This window comes from Phascolarctos cinereus, unplaced genomic scaffold, assembly GCF_003287225.1.
Source record: "Phascolarctos cinereus isolate Bilbo 61053 unplaced genomic scaffold, phaCin_HiC Scaffold_4;HRSCAF=312, whole genome shotgun sequence".
Lineage (NCBI taxonomy): Eukaryota > Metazoa > Chordata > Mammalia > Diprotodontia > Phascolarctidae > Phascolarctos > Phascolarctos cinereus.
This window is the reverse complement of record NW_027555847.1, coordinates 585,537,811-585,554,910: the sequence shown is the minus strand read 5'-3', so window position 1 is coordinate 585,554,910 and position 17,100 is coordinate 585,537,811. Positions and strand designations below refer to the sequence as shown.

At 36.3% G+C, this 17,100-nt stretch overlaps 1 protein-coding gene across 1 annotated transcript in view; it reads right to left on the bottom strand.

Annotated features, from left to right (window-relative positions):
- Positions 1 to 370: 370 nt before the first annotated feature.
- The window catches only part of TMEM67 (transmembrane protein 67), an 85,563-nt gene continuing 68,833 nt past the window's right edge, over positions 371 to 17,100 (bottom strand). Inside the window, exons 21-28 of the mRNA XM_020972890.2 lie at positions 14,956 to 15,096; positions 13,102 to 13,182; positions 12,489 to 12,605; positions 9,167 to 9,283; positions 8,952 to 9,056; positions 7,237 to 7,339; positions 5,101 to 5,243; positions 371 to 1,655 (exon numbers count right to left, since the gene is read on the bottom strand). Coding sequence (XP_020828549.1) covers positions 1,575 to 1,655; positions 5,101 to 5,243; positions 7,237 to 7,339; positions 8,952 to 9,056; positions 9,167 to 9,283; positions 12,489 to 12,605; positions 13,102 to 13,182; positions 14,956 to 15,096 — 888 coding nt within the window. The 3' untranslated portion in view covers positions 371 to 1,574. The remainder of the gene's footprint in view (positions 1,656 to 5,100; positions 5,244 to 7,236; positions 7,340 to 8,951; positions 9,057 to 9,166; positions 9,284 to 12,488; positions 12,606 to 13,101; positions 13,183 to 14,955; positions 15,097 to 17,100) is intronic.

Genomic DNA, 17,100 nt, shown 5'->3' with positions numbered 1-17,100 from the left:
GCATCTACCAGCTGTCTCCCCACCATTTGGCCATAGAAACACTTCCCCCTTTCCCCTACACCATTCTGGCCATTGTCTCCCTCCCTCAGAATGTAAGCTCCCTGAGGCCAGAGTATCCTGCTTGGTTTGGGGGTGGTGGGTTTGTTTCTCTAGTGTTTAACACAGCATCTGGCACATAGTAATTACTTAACATAGGTTTGCTCTTTCTATCTATCTATCTATGTGATTACATTATCAATATTTGCTGCCTTACATCACCAGCAGCAATTAATCCTCCCTTCCACTCATTTTATTTTTTAGGGGAAATGAATAGTAGATTCTGTCTGATAAAGGCTGGAGCTCCTATGTTAAAACAACATATACACAAGAATGACAAATATCAAGTGTTTTATTATATATTTCCAATTAAGAAAAACAGTCTAATGAAAACAGTATTTACATGACAGTATTTACAACAACAACAAAAGACATTTAATCAGGAAATGTATTAAAATATTACTTATTGGTCACTATCACTCTAAAATGTGATATATTGTCCAAATATAAATTATATAAACCAAAAAGGGAATCTTAAAGAAAAATTAAGATTATTACAGAATATCACTTCATGATAATCATATGGCTTCAAACCTGCATTAACTGTATTCTGGATGCTAATATTTATTTCTCCATTTTCTTTGCAAACTATGGTAAATGGGGAAATGCAATGTAAAAGGGTTTGGTTTCAATGTGACATTTTGTACAAATAACATGATCATGTATGTATTAGAGCTATTACAAATTTTAAGACATAATTTTGAAACACTGCCTAAAATAATGCAAAATTGGTTAACAAAACGACATAAATAGAATTCTTGAATATTAATGATAATGTTATATATAAAATATTGACCATATTAACAAATATTTTTCATGGAAAGAGTATGTCAACATATGTACTTTACAGAACATATAGGTACTGTTTTATGAAATATTTATTAGTCAAAACTATTAATTCACTGAATCTCATGCCGGTCAAGAGAAGAAGTTATGATGACAAACTGTCAATAATTACAAAATTAAAAATCTCAACTAATATTTAAATGCTTATTTCAACATAACATATAAAACAAATGCTTTATAATAATATGACTTAAATCTGATGTTGGCAATCGGAGAATCAAATCCATTTGGAATGACTTTCAATCAGCAGACGAACCAAAAAGATAAGTCATGCATGCATGTGCACAGGTAGTGGTGGGGTGGGGAAGTCATATTCTATGACTGTCAAACAGCTGCCACACCACAAAGGCAAAGTAAGAATTTATAATTTTGTCTCAGCAATAGATGGTCCCTGACATTTCCTTTGACTTATAAGTACCATACATAATGGAGACACAATACTTCTAAGCATGCCATTTTATATACTCATAAGGCATATTATAAAAATGGTATAAAAAATAAACCTTTCAGCAGATAAAATAAGAATAAAAAAGAGTACTATTGACATTTTAAAAAATATGATAAACCAATCCAAAATTCACGACTATTTTGTACCATGATTGTACAGTGTCTTGATTCATCCTTTGAATTAATTAAATAAGAAACCTTTGGTCCATCAAAGTTTTAGTTGCCAAATTCTTCCGCCCTATTGTATTACGGATGAATCTAAAAATCTGAAATGAACATTAAAAATAATTCAGAACAAAAAGAAATGTGCAAATAGTTTAAAATTTGTATAGCATTTCAAATAGCTTCTTTAATTATTTACTCTGAAAAATAACCCAATACTGTTAATGAGCTATATGATTTACTTAATACATAAAATAACTCGATATATTTGTACCATCATCATCTGTTTTTTCACAGTTGCAAAAAGAAATTTCTGTATCTGGAAGCCACTTTTATGAAACTGTAAAACAACTGCTCATTACTTACAGGGGTTTTAGTTGAGTTTTACACACACACACACACACACACACACACACACACACACACACGTATATGTGCATATATATATGCATACATACAAACATGTAAATGTATACAAAAACAGATAACAAGAAACTAAAAATCCTTTTTGATTTTTTCATAAGGCATGAGAGTTTTATCCACAGATCAGTTCTTGTGAAGCAAGATAAAATTTTTTCCTCTTCAGTTATTTATTTAAAAGTTGAGAATACCACATTAAGTAGAAAAAATATACTTTAAAATTAATTTTAAATGCATGTAAAAGTAACCACATTTTGTAAAAAAAAAGTTTTTCAGAAACGTTATTTCATGTGGTCACACACACACACACACACACACACACAACACACACACACACACACACACACACACGAGACCACTTTTCCTCTCAGACCTTCCTCTGAGGTTTCCAAGTTTTGTCTTCCCTTCCTCCCTGTCTCCCCCTCAGCCTATGGGCAGTACCTGAGTGGAATTCTAAACAATATTTTCAGAGAAATCAAAATGATCAGCTCCCTTTATTTAGTGGCACTGCCATGTACATCTCTGTGGGACTTTGACATGCCCATTACAGGATTCAAACCTGCCCATGAACGTGCCCTTTATCTACCAGGGTTATTGGTGAGAGAGAAGAGAGAGATAATAAAACAAACCCAAACCCCTTTCTAGAAAACAGCCCTCCTCTTTGCTTGCTCTGATCTTAGATGCTTGCCTGATGATAAAAAGAACAGTATCCAAAGACTTCTAATTGGAAATAGAATTAAGAGATTATCCAATGAAGTTATTCAGTTAGGATCACATATCTGGAATAAATCAATCCCAGCTAGAAGCAAGAATATTTTTAATCCTGGTAATCATAACATGTTTCTGTAACGTAAAGGTGTAAAAAAATCTATCACTTTCCCTATGCCTCCTAATGTTGATAGCAACAGCTAGCATTTACATGGTGTTTTAAGGTTTGCAAGTGCTTTATAAACATTAACTCATTTGATCCTCACAAGTTAAGAAGGTAGGTTTATTATCCCCATTTTATGGAAAAGGAAACAGAAAGCAAGACACATTTAGTGACTTGCCCAGCATCATACAGCTAGTAAATGTCTGAGGCAGGATCTGAACTCAGGTCTTTCTGACAAGTACCATACTCAGTCCACTATGCCACCCAGCTGCTGTCTCACCCCAAATTTTCTTTTTTTTCAAACGATTCCAATACTTTTAGGGTCTCCTGTCTCTGTCCTTCTCCTTTTCTCCTTTTCTTCTTCCTCCTTTTGCCACTCCTTCTGTCTCCTCTATGGGATATTGATCAAGGTCTATCCACTCATCATGGGGGTGTGCTAAGGTTCTGTTCTGCACCTTCACTGCCTCTCCCTCTATACTATTTCCTTTGGTGATTCATCAGTTCTTATGAATTAATTCAATGATCCTCTCTGCAGATGAATCTCAGCTCTATTTATTCAGCCCAACCTCTGTCCTGACCTCCAGTCTCAGGTCTCTAATTGCTTCTTGGACAACTCAAACTGGACGTCCTGGGGGTATCTCCAGGATATTCCTCACATCCAAAACTGAACTCATTATAGTTCCACCCAAACCCTGTGCTCTCCATTGCTGCTGAGGACCCCATGCTCCCAGTCAGGAGTCACTCTTGTCTCCACTCCCTCCCCACTATATCCAAGCCTTGGCAAGATTTGTTGGCTCCACTTTTCCTTATGAAGGGATGTAAAGAGCCACAACAGATTTTCTATCTCACCTTGGAGGTAATACACAGGGAGCTGTTGGAGGTGACATCAGTAAATGGGGCAGGGGGTGGGGGATAGGGGTTTCTCATCTGAAAACACACTTGCCCTACCTTTCTCATAGCAAAGTCATGAGGAATGTACTTTACAAACCATCACATGTAAATTACTGTTAGTATTACCCTGAGCTCACATTACTGACCTTTTACTGTATCTTCTGGACTTTATACTGCTTAAACCTAAAACCAAGGTGAAACCAACAGCCCCTCAAACATGACAAGAGAGAGCTTCTCCATAACACAGACTCTGGATGCTATTTTTCCCTTTGGAGCTTCCATGATGCCCACCAGGCTCATGGGTATGTGTTACAAAGCCCATTAAAATATGGGTGCTGTGGTTCATTTCATAGCATATAGATTTTGGTTTCTATGACCTTTCTTATGATAGAATGATCAACCTTCACTCCTCTGACACAGCCACCAATCTGGTGCAGAGCCTCATCACCTTCACCTGAACCATTGCAATGGCTTGAGGGTGGGTCAGCCTGCCTTGAGTTTCTCCCCACTCCAGTACATTTTTCAACTCAGCTGTCAAAGTGATTGTCCTTAAGCAGAGGTCTGACCATGTTACTTCTTACGCCTTACTCAAAACTCTAAGGGTCCTATACCTGCAGGATCAATAGAGCCCTTTGCAAACTGGCTCCTTCCTACTCTACAGCTTCTTCTTACACCTCACACTCCAGGACCCAGTGACAGAGGCCTCCTGGCTGTTCTTCACACAAGACACTCTCTCCCAACACCCACATTTTCTCTCGCTGTCCTACATGCCTAGAATTCCCACCTTCCTCATCTCTACCTCCTGGTTTCCCTGGCCTCCTTTAAGGTCCAGCAAAAACTCTCCCTTCTACAAGAAGTCTTTCCCTATCCCTCTTAATACCAGTGCTTTCCCTCTAAGGTCAGCTCCAGATTATTCTGTCTATATCTTGTTTGTATATAGCTGTTTGCATATTATTTCCCTCATTAGACTGTGAGCTCCTTGAGGCCAGGGACTGTTCTTACTTTTTTTTTCCTATCCCTAGCATTTAACACAGTGCCTGGCACAGAGGTGTTTAATAAATGCTTCTTGACTTTTCTATGTCTTCTCTCTCTGCTTCTGTCTCTCTTGCTCTGTTTCCCTTTCTCTTCCCTCCTGTCTTTCTCCCCAGCCATAATCTCCTTTCCTTATGACCACATTACTAGTCCTCAATATTTTAAACTCTATTAACCATGAAAGGTGGAAGTAGTATAATAGTAGACTAAGTAAAAGACAAAGCCATATTCTGTGTGTGTGCGCCTGTGTATTGAACCACATGTTACTAGTCACTATCTACTTCTCATAAATGATGTCGCTTAAAAAATGACCAGAGTAACAATTTCAGACTTACCTCCTGTTGTAGGTAAGTAAGAAAGGCTGCTAGAACAAAATCCTGAGAAGCTAGATCCACAACAGAGAAAAACAGTATATCAAAGAGGAGAATAGTGGCTTCATTTCCATAATAGAGAACTTTGCTGAAAGAATAATTTTCATCTGTAAAAGGGAAAAAAAACTTTATGATGCAATCTAAGTTCTTAAAAACACAATTTTTTAATCAAACAGAATTAAATATAAAATTTGGATGATTCGGAACAGCATACGGAGCCACTAAGAAAGTCACACTGTGGAAAACTACGGCTAAAAGAAGTTACCGGCTGACTAATCTTAAGAGTTAGAGGAGAGGTCTGGTTGACTATTATATTTTGTGAAGAATTAACATTGTCCAATGTTTAGAGTTCATCAGCTGGTGGCATTTCCAGCATGTGGCTATACGGTGCTAAGCTCAGTTAATGAGCAAACCCTCTTTGTTCACTGCAGCTTAAAGCTAAACTAAACCTGGGAAGTTCCATTTGCATGGTGTTATGAAGCAACCACAGAGTCTGATCTTAAACTAGAAATACTAAGTTACTCAATAGTGACAAGAAAGATTGTTTCAGTGCATCTATTGCTTTCTTAATCAAATAATCTGAATAAGAAAGAAATCCCCCCAAACTACTAAGCATTAGATTTGTAACCTTCAACTGAGATACTGATTAGCAAACTGCTGTTGAGAGGAGAAAAGTGACCTAAAGAATACTAGACAATGTATGAGAAGGTCAGAGACAAAGGAACCTAAATCACTGAAAAACTCTGCTCACATCCTTGAGAAAGGCATTCATTTTTTTTAATCTACTGCAGCAGGGGGAAAATTGCATAATATGAATAAAAATGTGGTAGCAGTAACACTTGAATATTCACTCTAGGAAAGAATGTTAAAGCAATGACTCTGAGATTTCACAGAATTTTACAAATACAACAATCTCAGAGCAGAACAGAACCCTCTAGTTCAATCTCAGAACAAGTTTATTCCCTTCGCCACATTATGGTTTTTCAAGTATGGGAAAAGAGGTATGTGTCCCTACTAGGTCAGCCTGGACCCAGAGGGTGGCACTAGTATGCCAGTACTCTGTTTAAGAGAGCAGCTAGCTGGTACCATGGACAGAGCACTGGGCCTGGAGGCAGGAAGATCTGAGTTCAAATTCGGCCTCAGACATCAGTAAATGTGTGTGACCCAGGAAAGTCACTTAACCCCTATTTGCCTCAATTCCTCATCTGTAAAATGGGGACACACTAGAAGGAAATGGCAAACCACTCTGGAATCTTTGCAAGAAAACCCCATGGACAAAGTCTATGGGGGTCACGCAGAGTCAGACATGACTGAACAATTCTGTTTAAATCAACCTCATTCTTTCCTCCTAAATCTTTTAGGATCAAAATAACATAAATTAAAAGTTTGTGAGACTCCCTTTTTATAGTGAGACACAAGACTTTTCAACTATTGCTATCATAGAGGCCTTACTTTTGAAAAAATAATGAGCATAAGCCAAAGATTAGATAAGAATATATTGATACACAAGTTTTCACTGTATAAGTATTCTTGTAAGAATTTCTACCTGATTTTTTAAAAAAAAAAACCCAACAAATAAACAAACCCCCAAAACTAGTAAAATAAACACTAGCCTGACTTTAAAAAGAAAAGAAAACCAAATGGTTTGTTTCAAAAGTGAAATAGGAAAATTCATAAGAATTGAAGCAGAAATAAAAATAACTATCAGGAATTATTTTATCCAGTTACATGCAAAGCATTTCCAGCTGAATTAGGACATAGCACAAAAGCTGGAAATGCTCCCACTGGCATTTACAGATACCCACACTATCATCAACATATATTGGAGTTTGACATTTCCTCTAGTTGTAATACAAAGAGGCTTTGAAACTTGTCTTCAATCCTTCTTACGGAATATGCCTTTTATCTGGACGTCTTCTTTGACTTGACAAAAAGGTATGTGATCCGTAAAAGATTAGGATTTCATGATATTGACTAAATTAGTTACAATTATCTTCACCTTCCCATAAAGTTATACAATAAAAAAATTCAAGTTATAATGTTTATTTTTTCAAACTTTGAAAAAAACTCCAAGATATATCAAAGTAATTTAAATAATACCATTGTAGAAGATGCTTTTTTCCACCGGTTCTATGAATTCCATACCAAGAATGCGTTCAAGAAGCAATTTATCTTTTACAAAGTAATCCATTTCTTTGTGAACCTAAGAAAGACAAAGCAGTTTCACAAAGAGTAATGAAGTAAATATATTTTAATAAATTTACGCCCAGAAGGAAGATTAAAATATGAATAAACATACAAATGTAGTTTACTTTTTAAAAATCAGATAATTAGCATTTATTATCAGTACAAAAAAGATTTCTTTCTTCATCATTCATGTGAGGAATCCTTTATATAGAAACCTGTGAAATACTTAAAATTAGTTCTGATTTACAGAAACAATTTTACACGCATCTACTCAGGGATATTATCTGTTGCATGAGGCAAGATATGTCTGTAATGCAAAACACATTAATTGTTTTGTATCTAAGAACAACACTTAAATGGAGGTAGAGTGAATCTAAATGTTTTGCTTGATAACAAATCTCCATTATAACTCACAAATTATTTTGTGCCCCAGAACAATATTCAAGTGTATGTATAGATGAAATGAACCTAACTAGTCTGTCTAATGACACTATTCTCCATTATAACTGACCTTATTTTTACATACACAAAATCTTCATCCTTAGGATAGAGGAATCTGGGAATGACTTGTGTTTACATTACTACCACTTTTATTTACATAGCCCTTTACAATTTACAACATACTTTGCATTACTTAAACCCACTTTACAGATGAGAAAACAAAAACTGTGAGGTGAAGTGACTGTCCAAACTAGAAAATAACTGAGCCACATTCATTCCACTATTAGCTTTATCTTATTCTACATTAATTTTATCATATCTACGCATTACCTTTTTCTTATTCTTTAGAATTTAACCTGACACTGAAAAGCACTATGGGGATTACACTAAGAAATGTCTAAAAAGTTCATATCCTTTGACTCAAAGATCTTATTGCTAAGCATATTCTTCCAAAAAGGTCAAAAGATAAAAAGGTCCCACATTTGCCAAAATATCCATAATATAATAGGAAATAACTAGAAATATTACAGGTGCCCATAAATTGGGGAATGGCTAAACAAACTGCGGCACACAATGTAATGAGGTAGTTCTCTACTGTGAGAAACAAATAACTGACACTTTTTTAGAAAGGTGCACATGAACGGATGCAGAGGGAAATGAATGGAACCACAGGAATGATACGTACGATGACTACAAGAATGTAAATGAGAGAAACAATAAAGTGAAAGTGAACACTTTGAAACTGTGATGCCCAGCCCTGAGGGTCTGAGACAGTGAGCCTCCCTCCAATATAACGGAGGACGCTGGAGTCTGGAAGAACAGCACTGCATCTGTTGTCTCACAATGTAGCTGATGTGTGGCTTGGGCTTGTTGACATGTTTTCCTTTTTTTTCTACCTTTAATAAAGAGAATGTTCTCTAGGCAGGTGGGTGATCAATATGTTTTGAAATAAATGGTATAAAAAAAAACAAGGCACCAATACAACAAAACAAAATCATGCAGACCTTAGTAACAACAACAACAAAAAAACCACAAAACAAAAAACCCAAACAAAAAAACCCCAGAACAAAACCAAAAAATCCAAAGGCTTTTTGCAGTTCACCTACTTAGTTGAATCAAAATAGAATTTTTTTCAAACAATTATTGAAAAGATGTTTTGATTTTAATATGAATATTAAAATACATACATGATCAATGAACGAGCCAAGGAATTTATTCATGGCATGATAAGCTTTAACACCTTGTTCAAAAGTAGCTTCTGATAAACTTAATAGTTGAATAGGGCCTTTTGTCTAATGTGGAAAAAAAAAGAGGTAAACTGAATGCAACATATTTTATATTATTGGTGTTTAAATTATGTGAAATAATTTGTACATCTCATTTATTTATATTTTATACCTACCCTTATTAGTGTTTCATGAATTCTGTCATAATGCTGTCTTGTTTTATTAGAAATGGACATCTGAAAGGTCTGACCATCTGTGTTGGGCAGCAAACCTCTTTGGCTGCACAAATTTTCCTATGCAATTAAAAAATTTATGTTAAGAAGTGAAAGATTAAAACAAAGTTCATTTACCTCAAAAAACAATTTTATTAGCCTGGGAATAAAGAATTTCATTTCACAAAAATTCTTAGTAACAGATTTTGAATTTAAAGAAAACTAAATTTTCCTAAGTTTTAGTTTCTGAGGTTTTTTTTCCCTTCTAGTTTATACATGGCTTCAGTTTCTTTTGGTTTAAGTTCACTTACTGACCAAATATTCTACCACATTTAAAAAAATCTGTTCTGTAGTTTACAATTCATTAATTTTACTGTCCTTTGTAGAAAAGGTCTGACATTTCAGTTCAGTGACTAATTCATTCATTTTAATAAAGATATGCAAATTTTAAAAATGTTTCCTTTAGAATTATTTAAATAAAAATTAAATATACCTTAAACTAATTTAAATAAGAAGTTATTGAAATGTTGTGGCTGAGTAGTTAAGGCAAAAAATTAAAAATCTATTGCCTTTTTCCCTCCACAGGTTTGAATAAGGAAGAGGGGAAAGGGAACATGCATTTATTAAATGACTTCTTTGTGTCAGTCACTGTGCTAAGCACTTTACAAATGTTATTTCATTCCAACCTTGCAACAATCCTGGGAGGTAGGTGCTATTATCAGTCTCCAATTACAGCTGAGGAAACTAAGGTAGTAGGAAAGGTTAAGTGACTTGCCCAGGGTCACACAATTGGTAAGTATTTGAGGTCACATTTGAACCCTGTCTCCAGGCCCAGTGTTTTATCCAAATCTTCTCTATCCTCTGAGGACCAGTTCAAATCATACCTCCTCCATAAAGTCTGACCTAACTATTCTAAGGCCTCAGTAATCTCTCCTATTTTCAACAGCACTCACCATAACTTCTATTTCACATGATTCAGCCCCTAAACTATACAGTCTTATATTGTTCAATGTTGTTTCACAGGTGTTAATTCCGTTTTTGCAACTATAGTGTTAGTTTCTTGAAGGGAGGGAACACGCTCTGTTTTCTTCTGTATCCCCCATAATGATGAGCACATAAATAAAGATCTCCATAAAAACTCAGTGGTCAATTAGTTCGGTATTTTTTTTTAATGAAAGGAAGACTACTCATGGCCAATACTTTTAACTATTCTTTATTATTATTCGTATTAACAATTTAAGAATATCCATTTTAGGTATATCCTGAAATGCAGAAAAACCATAAAAGTTGATCTGCATTATCCCTACAGGAATGTGAAAAGGACAAAATTTAATATCATATTTTGGGGCAAATGCTACGGATGTGGCCTGGTCCCAGAATTGAGGAAGAGGAACATTTAGGTTGGATTGCTTTAGGGAAACTGCACCACGATTCCAATAATCTCAAACACCTTGATGTTTCAGAAGTCTATTTACTTAACAATAATATCCTCATGGTGATGGCACATACCCACGAGTCACTGATGACACAATCATAGATTTATGACTGAAGGGACCCATGAAGTCACATACTTCAAATGCCTCACTTTACAGCTAGTGCAAACGAGGCCCAGGCAGGTGAAGAACCTTGCCCAAGGTTATAAAGCTATAGTCAGCAGGAGAGTCAGGATGGAAACCTAGGTTGTCTGACTCACAATCCAGCACTCCTTCTACTGTACCATACTATCTCATCATCTCGCAAAAATTAAAATGACAAAGAGCACAGCCAATTACTGCTAAGTTAACCAAAATGGTTTATCTAATAATTAAAAACTTCCATTACAACTTGCCTTAATGTTTCACCAGAAGCAGTCTTATTTTAATGGAAAAAAAAAGTACATGCTAGACCCAAGGAGACTATAATATATTTACAGCTTATGTACAATGCATAGCATATGCAAAGCATAAAATGTATTCATGAGAACACCTATGACCAGAAGAGGAAGTGGGAAAGAATGAGAGGAAACAGATACACAACTCATGTTACACTGAGGACCCCCAAGATACTAAAGGAACAAGAGAAAGGCCTCAAATACTTCACAAGTTTCTTTATAGAGAGCTCACAGGAAAGTATAAGCAAGAATTACCCAGAATGACAAGGTATTGAGGGGGTTATCTTCTACTTTGATACCCTCCCTTATGAAAGTGAAGGATTCTAGCTTACAAGGACTAAAATTCTCATGTGAGCTCACGTTATCTGTAAGAGCCAGTAATGGCCCAAAGCAAGAATACTGAAAATAACTGGCAGCAAGGGGTTAATCTGTACACTATTTTCCAAATTTGACCACTTTTCTTCACTTCAATTAACCTACAAGTATTTACAAAATATTATAATAATAAAAATAGTAATAACTAAAATTTATATCATGCTTTAATATGTAAAAATGATAGCTAAGTGGCCCAATGAATAGACTACAGGGCCTGGAAAAACCTGAGTTCAAATCTGGTCTTATAGATACTTACTAGCTGTGTAACCCTGGGCAAGTCTTTTAATTTTTCTGTGTCTCAGTTTCCAATGTCTATAAGATGGGAATAATAATAGCACCTATCTCTCAGGGGTATTGTGAGAATAAAATGAACAAATATTTGTAAAGCGCTTTGCAAATCTATAGAAATGCTAGCTACTATTACTTACCTATACTATCTCATTTGATATAATTTGCCTAGTAATTATTTCTGCAGACACAGAAAAGGCATAAGGCTTAGAACTTTCAATCAAGAAGTTTCTAATCTCATTAGAGACATAAAATTAACACACATGAAACAATTAAAAAAGAAGTGCTGTGATGCTAATTACCACATAATTTTAATAGGGTTTCAGAGAAGGGAAAGATCAGTGTGAACTGAAGTAGCTGGAAAAGTTTCAATTTGAACTGGACATAATTTTGATGGAAAAGAAAAAAGAAAAGCATTCTACTTAAAAATATTTTAACTATATGAGAGTATGTGAAAATAATTCTCCAAAGGGTACCCTCAAATCTGAACACAGATAAGAGTAGTTAAATATGTAAGCCTTAAAAATCTGATGTTTCATTGCTTTGGAAATCTGTACATCATTAATGTTAACGATTCTTTTTTTTCCCCAGGTTTTTTTTTTAAACTCCCAAGGCTTCCTCTCCTCCCATCCTCCCAACCCTGCCCAGAATTCTCTAATGGAATAATACTGTATTAGTCTACAATACAAAAGAGAACTTCCTCACAAGCAGTAAGAAAGATGAGCATAAGAGACACATGTTTTTTGGACATACCGCCTCCCTCTTAAGATTTATGTTCATTTCTTCCATGTCAGTATCTGCATGTCCGTGAACAGATCTACCATGAATATAATATCCAAAACATTTGTGTGATAAGAGAAATACTGAGATCTATAAAGAGAGAAGGAAATAAAATAATTAGCAATCAAACCTTTAATCAGCAATCAAACCTTTAATCAATATAAAGTAAGTTAGATTTAAAATTCTTCCATACTCCTTACTTTTGGAGTAACTGGAAAACTATAAAAATTTGACAGTGAAGTCTCTGAAGAAGAATTATGTATATTTGCTAGAAAAAGAGAAAACAAAATTGGTGAGAGAAAATGCCCAGGTTCACTGCAGATCCAAAAAGGGAAAATGAGTTAATAAATAGATTTGAAAGCAAACACAGAAGAGGAAACTAACAAGGTAGTTGAAAAATAACTTGTATTTGATTGCAATTCTGTGTAGAATTACCTTTGTAGGTTGACTGTTGTAGGTAGAATGGACAACTAATAATGCAATGTAAATCTGTTCATACAAATTCATTTTTCTAAATGTCTTAATTTATTAATAACTTTTTTAAGAAGAAAAATATAACTTTCAAATAAAGTTAAGATGTACTTACATTGCTTATGGAGCATAAATCAACAAACTGTCGTATTTTATCTTCTACAAATCTTTCATAAAAGACAGAAAAGAACACGATCTGAAACATTAAACCAAATTGATGTTCGTTAGCCTCTAAGATTTTAATTTTCTTTTATAGCTCAGTGCAGTCTGCTGAACAGTGGGGAAGCTCCAACCTAGAAGCGGAGACACTTTAACGACTCCCATGGGAGTCCCATGGGACAACTGCAAACTCAGTTGTTACTTCCGGTTGCTTTTTCAAAGGAACATGGCCTTGGAACAATGTATAAAACCTCACCCCAACACACCCTACTGTCAAAAAAAAGGAGGGGTTGGTTTTTTTTTAAAGGCCCTAAACAGGATTTTGACAAAGGGGTGCTTTAAAGGGTTGACCAATGGTTCTCCTTGTAGTTCTGCCCATTCAGAGATTTTCAAATTATTCTTCTCTGATGGAAAATGGGGAGGGGCAAGGGGGAAAGGAGCAGGAGTATGGTCATTCTGACTCCTAGACTAGTGCTTTGAGGGCACAACAGAAGAGAAATGTGAGGGTGAACAGGGATGTGCAAACCTCAGCTTAAGTTCTCATAGAAGATGCAGAAAGCGTGGAGTGAAGAGATTCAAAATAAATGGAAGTCTCTTCACAGTAACATGGAGATTTCAGAGAGTAACACTAAAGCCAGACAGCTGAGAAGGCTGTGGGTTATGGAGGGGAAGGTCTGAGGTGGAGAGCAATGCAGATATGGGGAGCTAAGGGAAGAAAAGCGGATTTTTGCTTTTGCAGATATTAACTCTAATTTGTGGGTTCAAGTGGAAGAAATTGAAACCTGCCTACCACATAAGGGGAAATGACCAATCAATAGGCCCCCCTACCTTTTAGGGTCATAAAATAAAGTCTTTTTTTTGTGTGGCCCCTCAATGCCTCTAACTATTAAAGGCTCAGGTGATCTTATATTTCTAAGACCCTGATGGCAGAGAAAGAATAAGGTGATAATTACGTTCCTGGAGACTGGGCTGAGATCCTATGCAAATCTCAGGGGATAAGACATACCTAGAAGATACTCTACATGGGGCCCAGACACTCAGTTCCTGATCTGAAACAAAGGCCTCTTATAATTAGCCTTTAGGACACTGAAACTTGGGATCTGTAAAAACCTTTTAGTCCCCTTTCAGAACAGGTCCTGTGCTGCCCCAAGCAGCAAGAGGCTGTGACCTGAAATGGAAACTTCTTTGAGCTAGCCTGCCTCTTCTTCTGGCTCCTGGAGGCCAAGACCTCTTAGAGTTCTGAGTCCTGAAGGCAGAGGAAGAACAAGGTAGTGATTAGGTCCTTAAAGACTGAGCTCACCAAACAAACAAAAAAAAGACTAAGCTCATTCTCCATCACTATCTCAGAGCCTCATTCCGTAAGAGTACAGAGACAAGCACACCTAGAAAATACACGGCATCCCAGTTAAATTCTGATCTCCCTGGGTGCAAAGGCATCCCTCAGTCCCTTTGGTAATGAGGCTAGAAATCAGATATGGGTCTACAGTCTCCTTCAGAGAAGGGCCTGCACTGTGCCCTGTGCTTAGAGGCACAAATGTTTAAAAAATTGTAAGTGATAAATGCACTTAAAAGTATATAAATGATAATTAGTTCTTCTAGCAGTAATACAAGGTAAAAGTAGAGAAAGAGATTGCCCCTGTGGTTGTGAGCATTGGCAGATTCTTTTTCATTTCCAGTAAGTAGTGGACAAGGAAAAATTACCTTTTTCCCTGTCTAAATGTCAGGATGGGACCATTTTGTGAGAGTGTAGCTTTTGTATATAAATAGAATAACAGAGATAATGCTGTTTAAGAGCATCATCCATACATACCTGTATCAGGCCAATGACTAGCCAGAGGGTAGTAGAGACAGCATATCGCAAAATGCGGCTGTAAGATGCTATATAGCTACTTGTACTTCTTGAAAGACTAGAAGATGAATCCATTAATGCCAAGTTCTTGAATCCAACAACCTGAAGATAAAAAGGATAGCATTTTAGGGCAAAAGAAATACCCTCACCCATAATAAAAACAGAAAATCCACATATTACGCAAAATATTCAATTCAATTTGAATTGATATCAGAACTACTAAAAAATTGGACTTCAGTTGATTAATCATTTTACCCAGCATTTCAGTTTGTGACTATTTATGCAAGAATTATTATCTAGTCTCTAAAATCCTACAAAGAAGATGCCAGAATATCAAGGAGGCAGCCTGAAGTAGTTAAAAGAGCTGAGTTTGAAAACCTAGCTGCCACCAGAAGTCACTGAGGGATTCCCAAGCCCAAGAGAGGTACTGAGCCACTCTTTCTTAACCATAAATAGGGATGGCAACACTTGTACCAACTACTTCACAAGGCTATAGTAAGAAAAGCACTTCATAAATCTGAAGTTCAGTAGAAAGGCATTGTTATTATTACTGTTGTTGTTATTACTCATGCCTAATACCATCCTTGTGTGCTAAGGCACAAATATAACAAGCGCAAACACAAAGACTCAGACGGCACGGTAAACATGTTCAGCAAGAGGTTGCTCAGCATGATTTTCATCCTTTCACAACATCGTGGCATGGTTAAGCTACCCACTAGAGGAATAAAAGAAATCATGCCTTTTAAAAATCAAGTTCAAGTGAACGTTTTAGGTGTAGTCTTATAATTCATCACCAGAAAGCTGGCCACCAAGCAATGAATCTGTGGCATCTCATCTAATTCATGAGTACTTTCTTCAATGCTAGATGTGGTAAACATCAAAGAACATTGTGAAAATAAAAGTGACTATATATTCACAAATAGGAAAGAATCTGTTATAGACATAATGGTAATTTCAAAATTTGTTTTCTACAAAGAGTCCTATCACTGAATAGTTACTGCAAAGATAAAAGAAAATGCAAATCAGAAGGAAGAAAAATATAAGAGAAAACATCAGGTCGTCATAGTAACTCCAACTCAATCTGTTTAAACAAGATGTTGAGTTTGAAATACACTCTTGGTGGAGCTATGAATTGGTGCAACCAATGGCATTAGGGATATGGGTTGAAAATGTGACTTCAGAGGTATAGGGAGCTCTCAGTGAGGGACTTCCTGTACCAATGTGATCAGCACCTTCTCTACAACTTAGAAAGTCTTACAAAGTCACCTAGAGGACCAAGGAGTTAAGGGACTTGCCCAGAGTCACACAGCCAGTTTGTGTCACTGGTTGGGATATGACTCTAAGGTCAGCTCTCTCCATTATGCCATGGAGAGCAATGTGGGTCTAGACCTAAAAGTCATACCACTACTTGTGATATACAAGTGATATCACTAATTATAATAATAACAGCTACCATCTATATAGTGCTTACTATGTGCCAGGCATGATGTTAAGCGCTTTACAATATTATCTCATTTGATCCTTACCATAATCTGTGAGGTAGGTGTTATTATCCCCATTTTACAGAGGAAGAAACTGAGGCAGAGGTTAAATGACTTGCCCAGGGTGATACAGGTACCAAGTGTCTGAGGCTGGATTTGAACACAGGTCTTCCTGACTCCAGGTCCACAGTTCTACCCACCACCAGCTGCCATTATAAGGCATATGCTTCAAAGAGGTTAAAGGCAAAAGGAAAAGACCCAACTGCACACAAAGAGTGAAAGCAGCACTTTCTGGCATAGCAAAGAAACGGAACAAAGTGAGTGTCCATCAACTGAGGAATAGTTGAACAAATTCTGGTATACAAATGTAATGGAGTATTACCGTGCAGCAAGAAATGATGGCTGTGCCTGGGAAGACCTGTATGAACTGATGCTGAATCAAGTGAGCAGGACCAGAAGAACAAATTACACAATGACCAAAATAACATAAAGGAAAACAGCTTTGAAAAATTTCAGAATTTTGATCAATGCTGTGAGCATCCACGATCCACGACGTCAGAAGAACAAAGAACAGCTGTTTCTCACCTCCTAGAAAGGAAGTGCTAGGCTAGAACAGAGGCGTGAC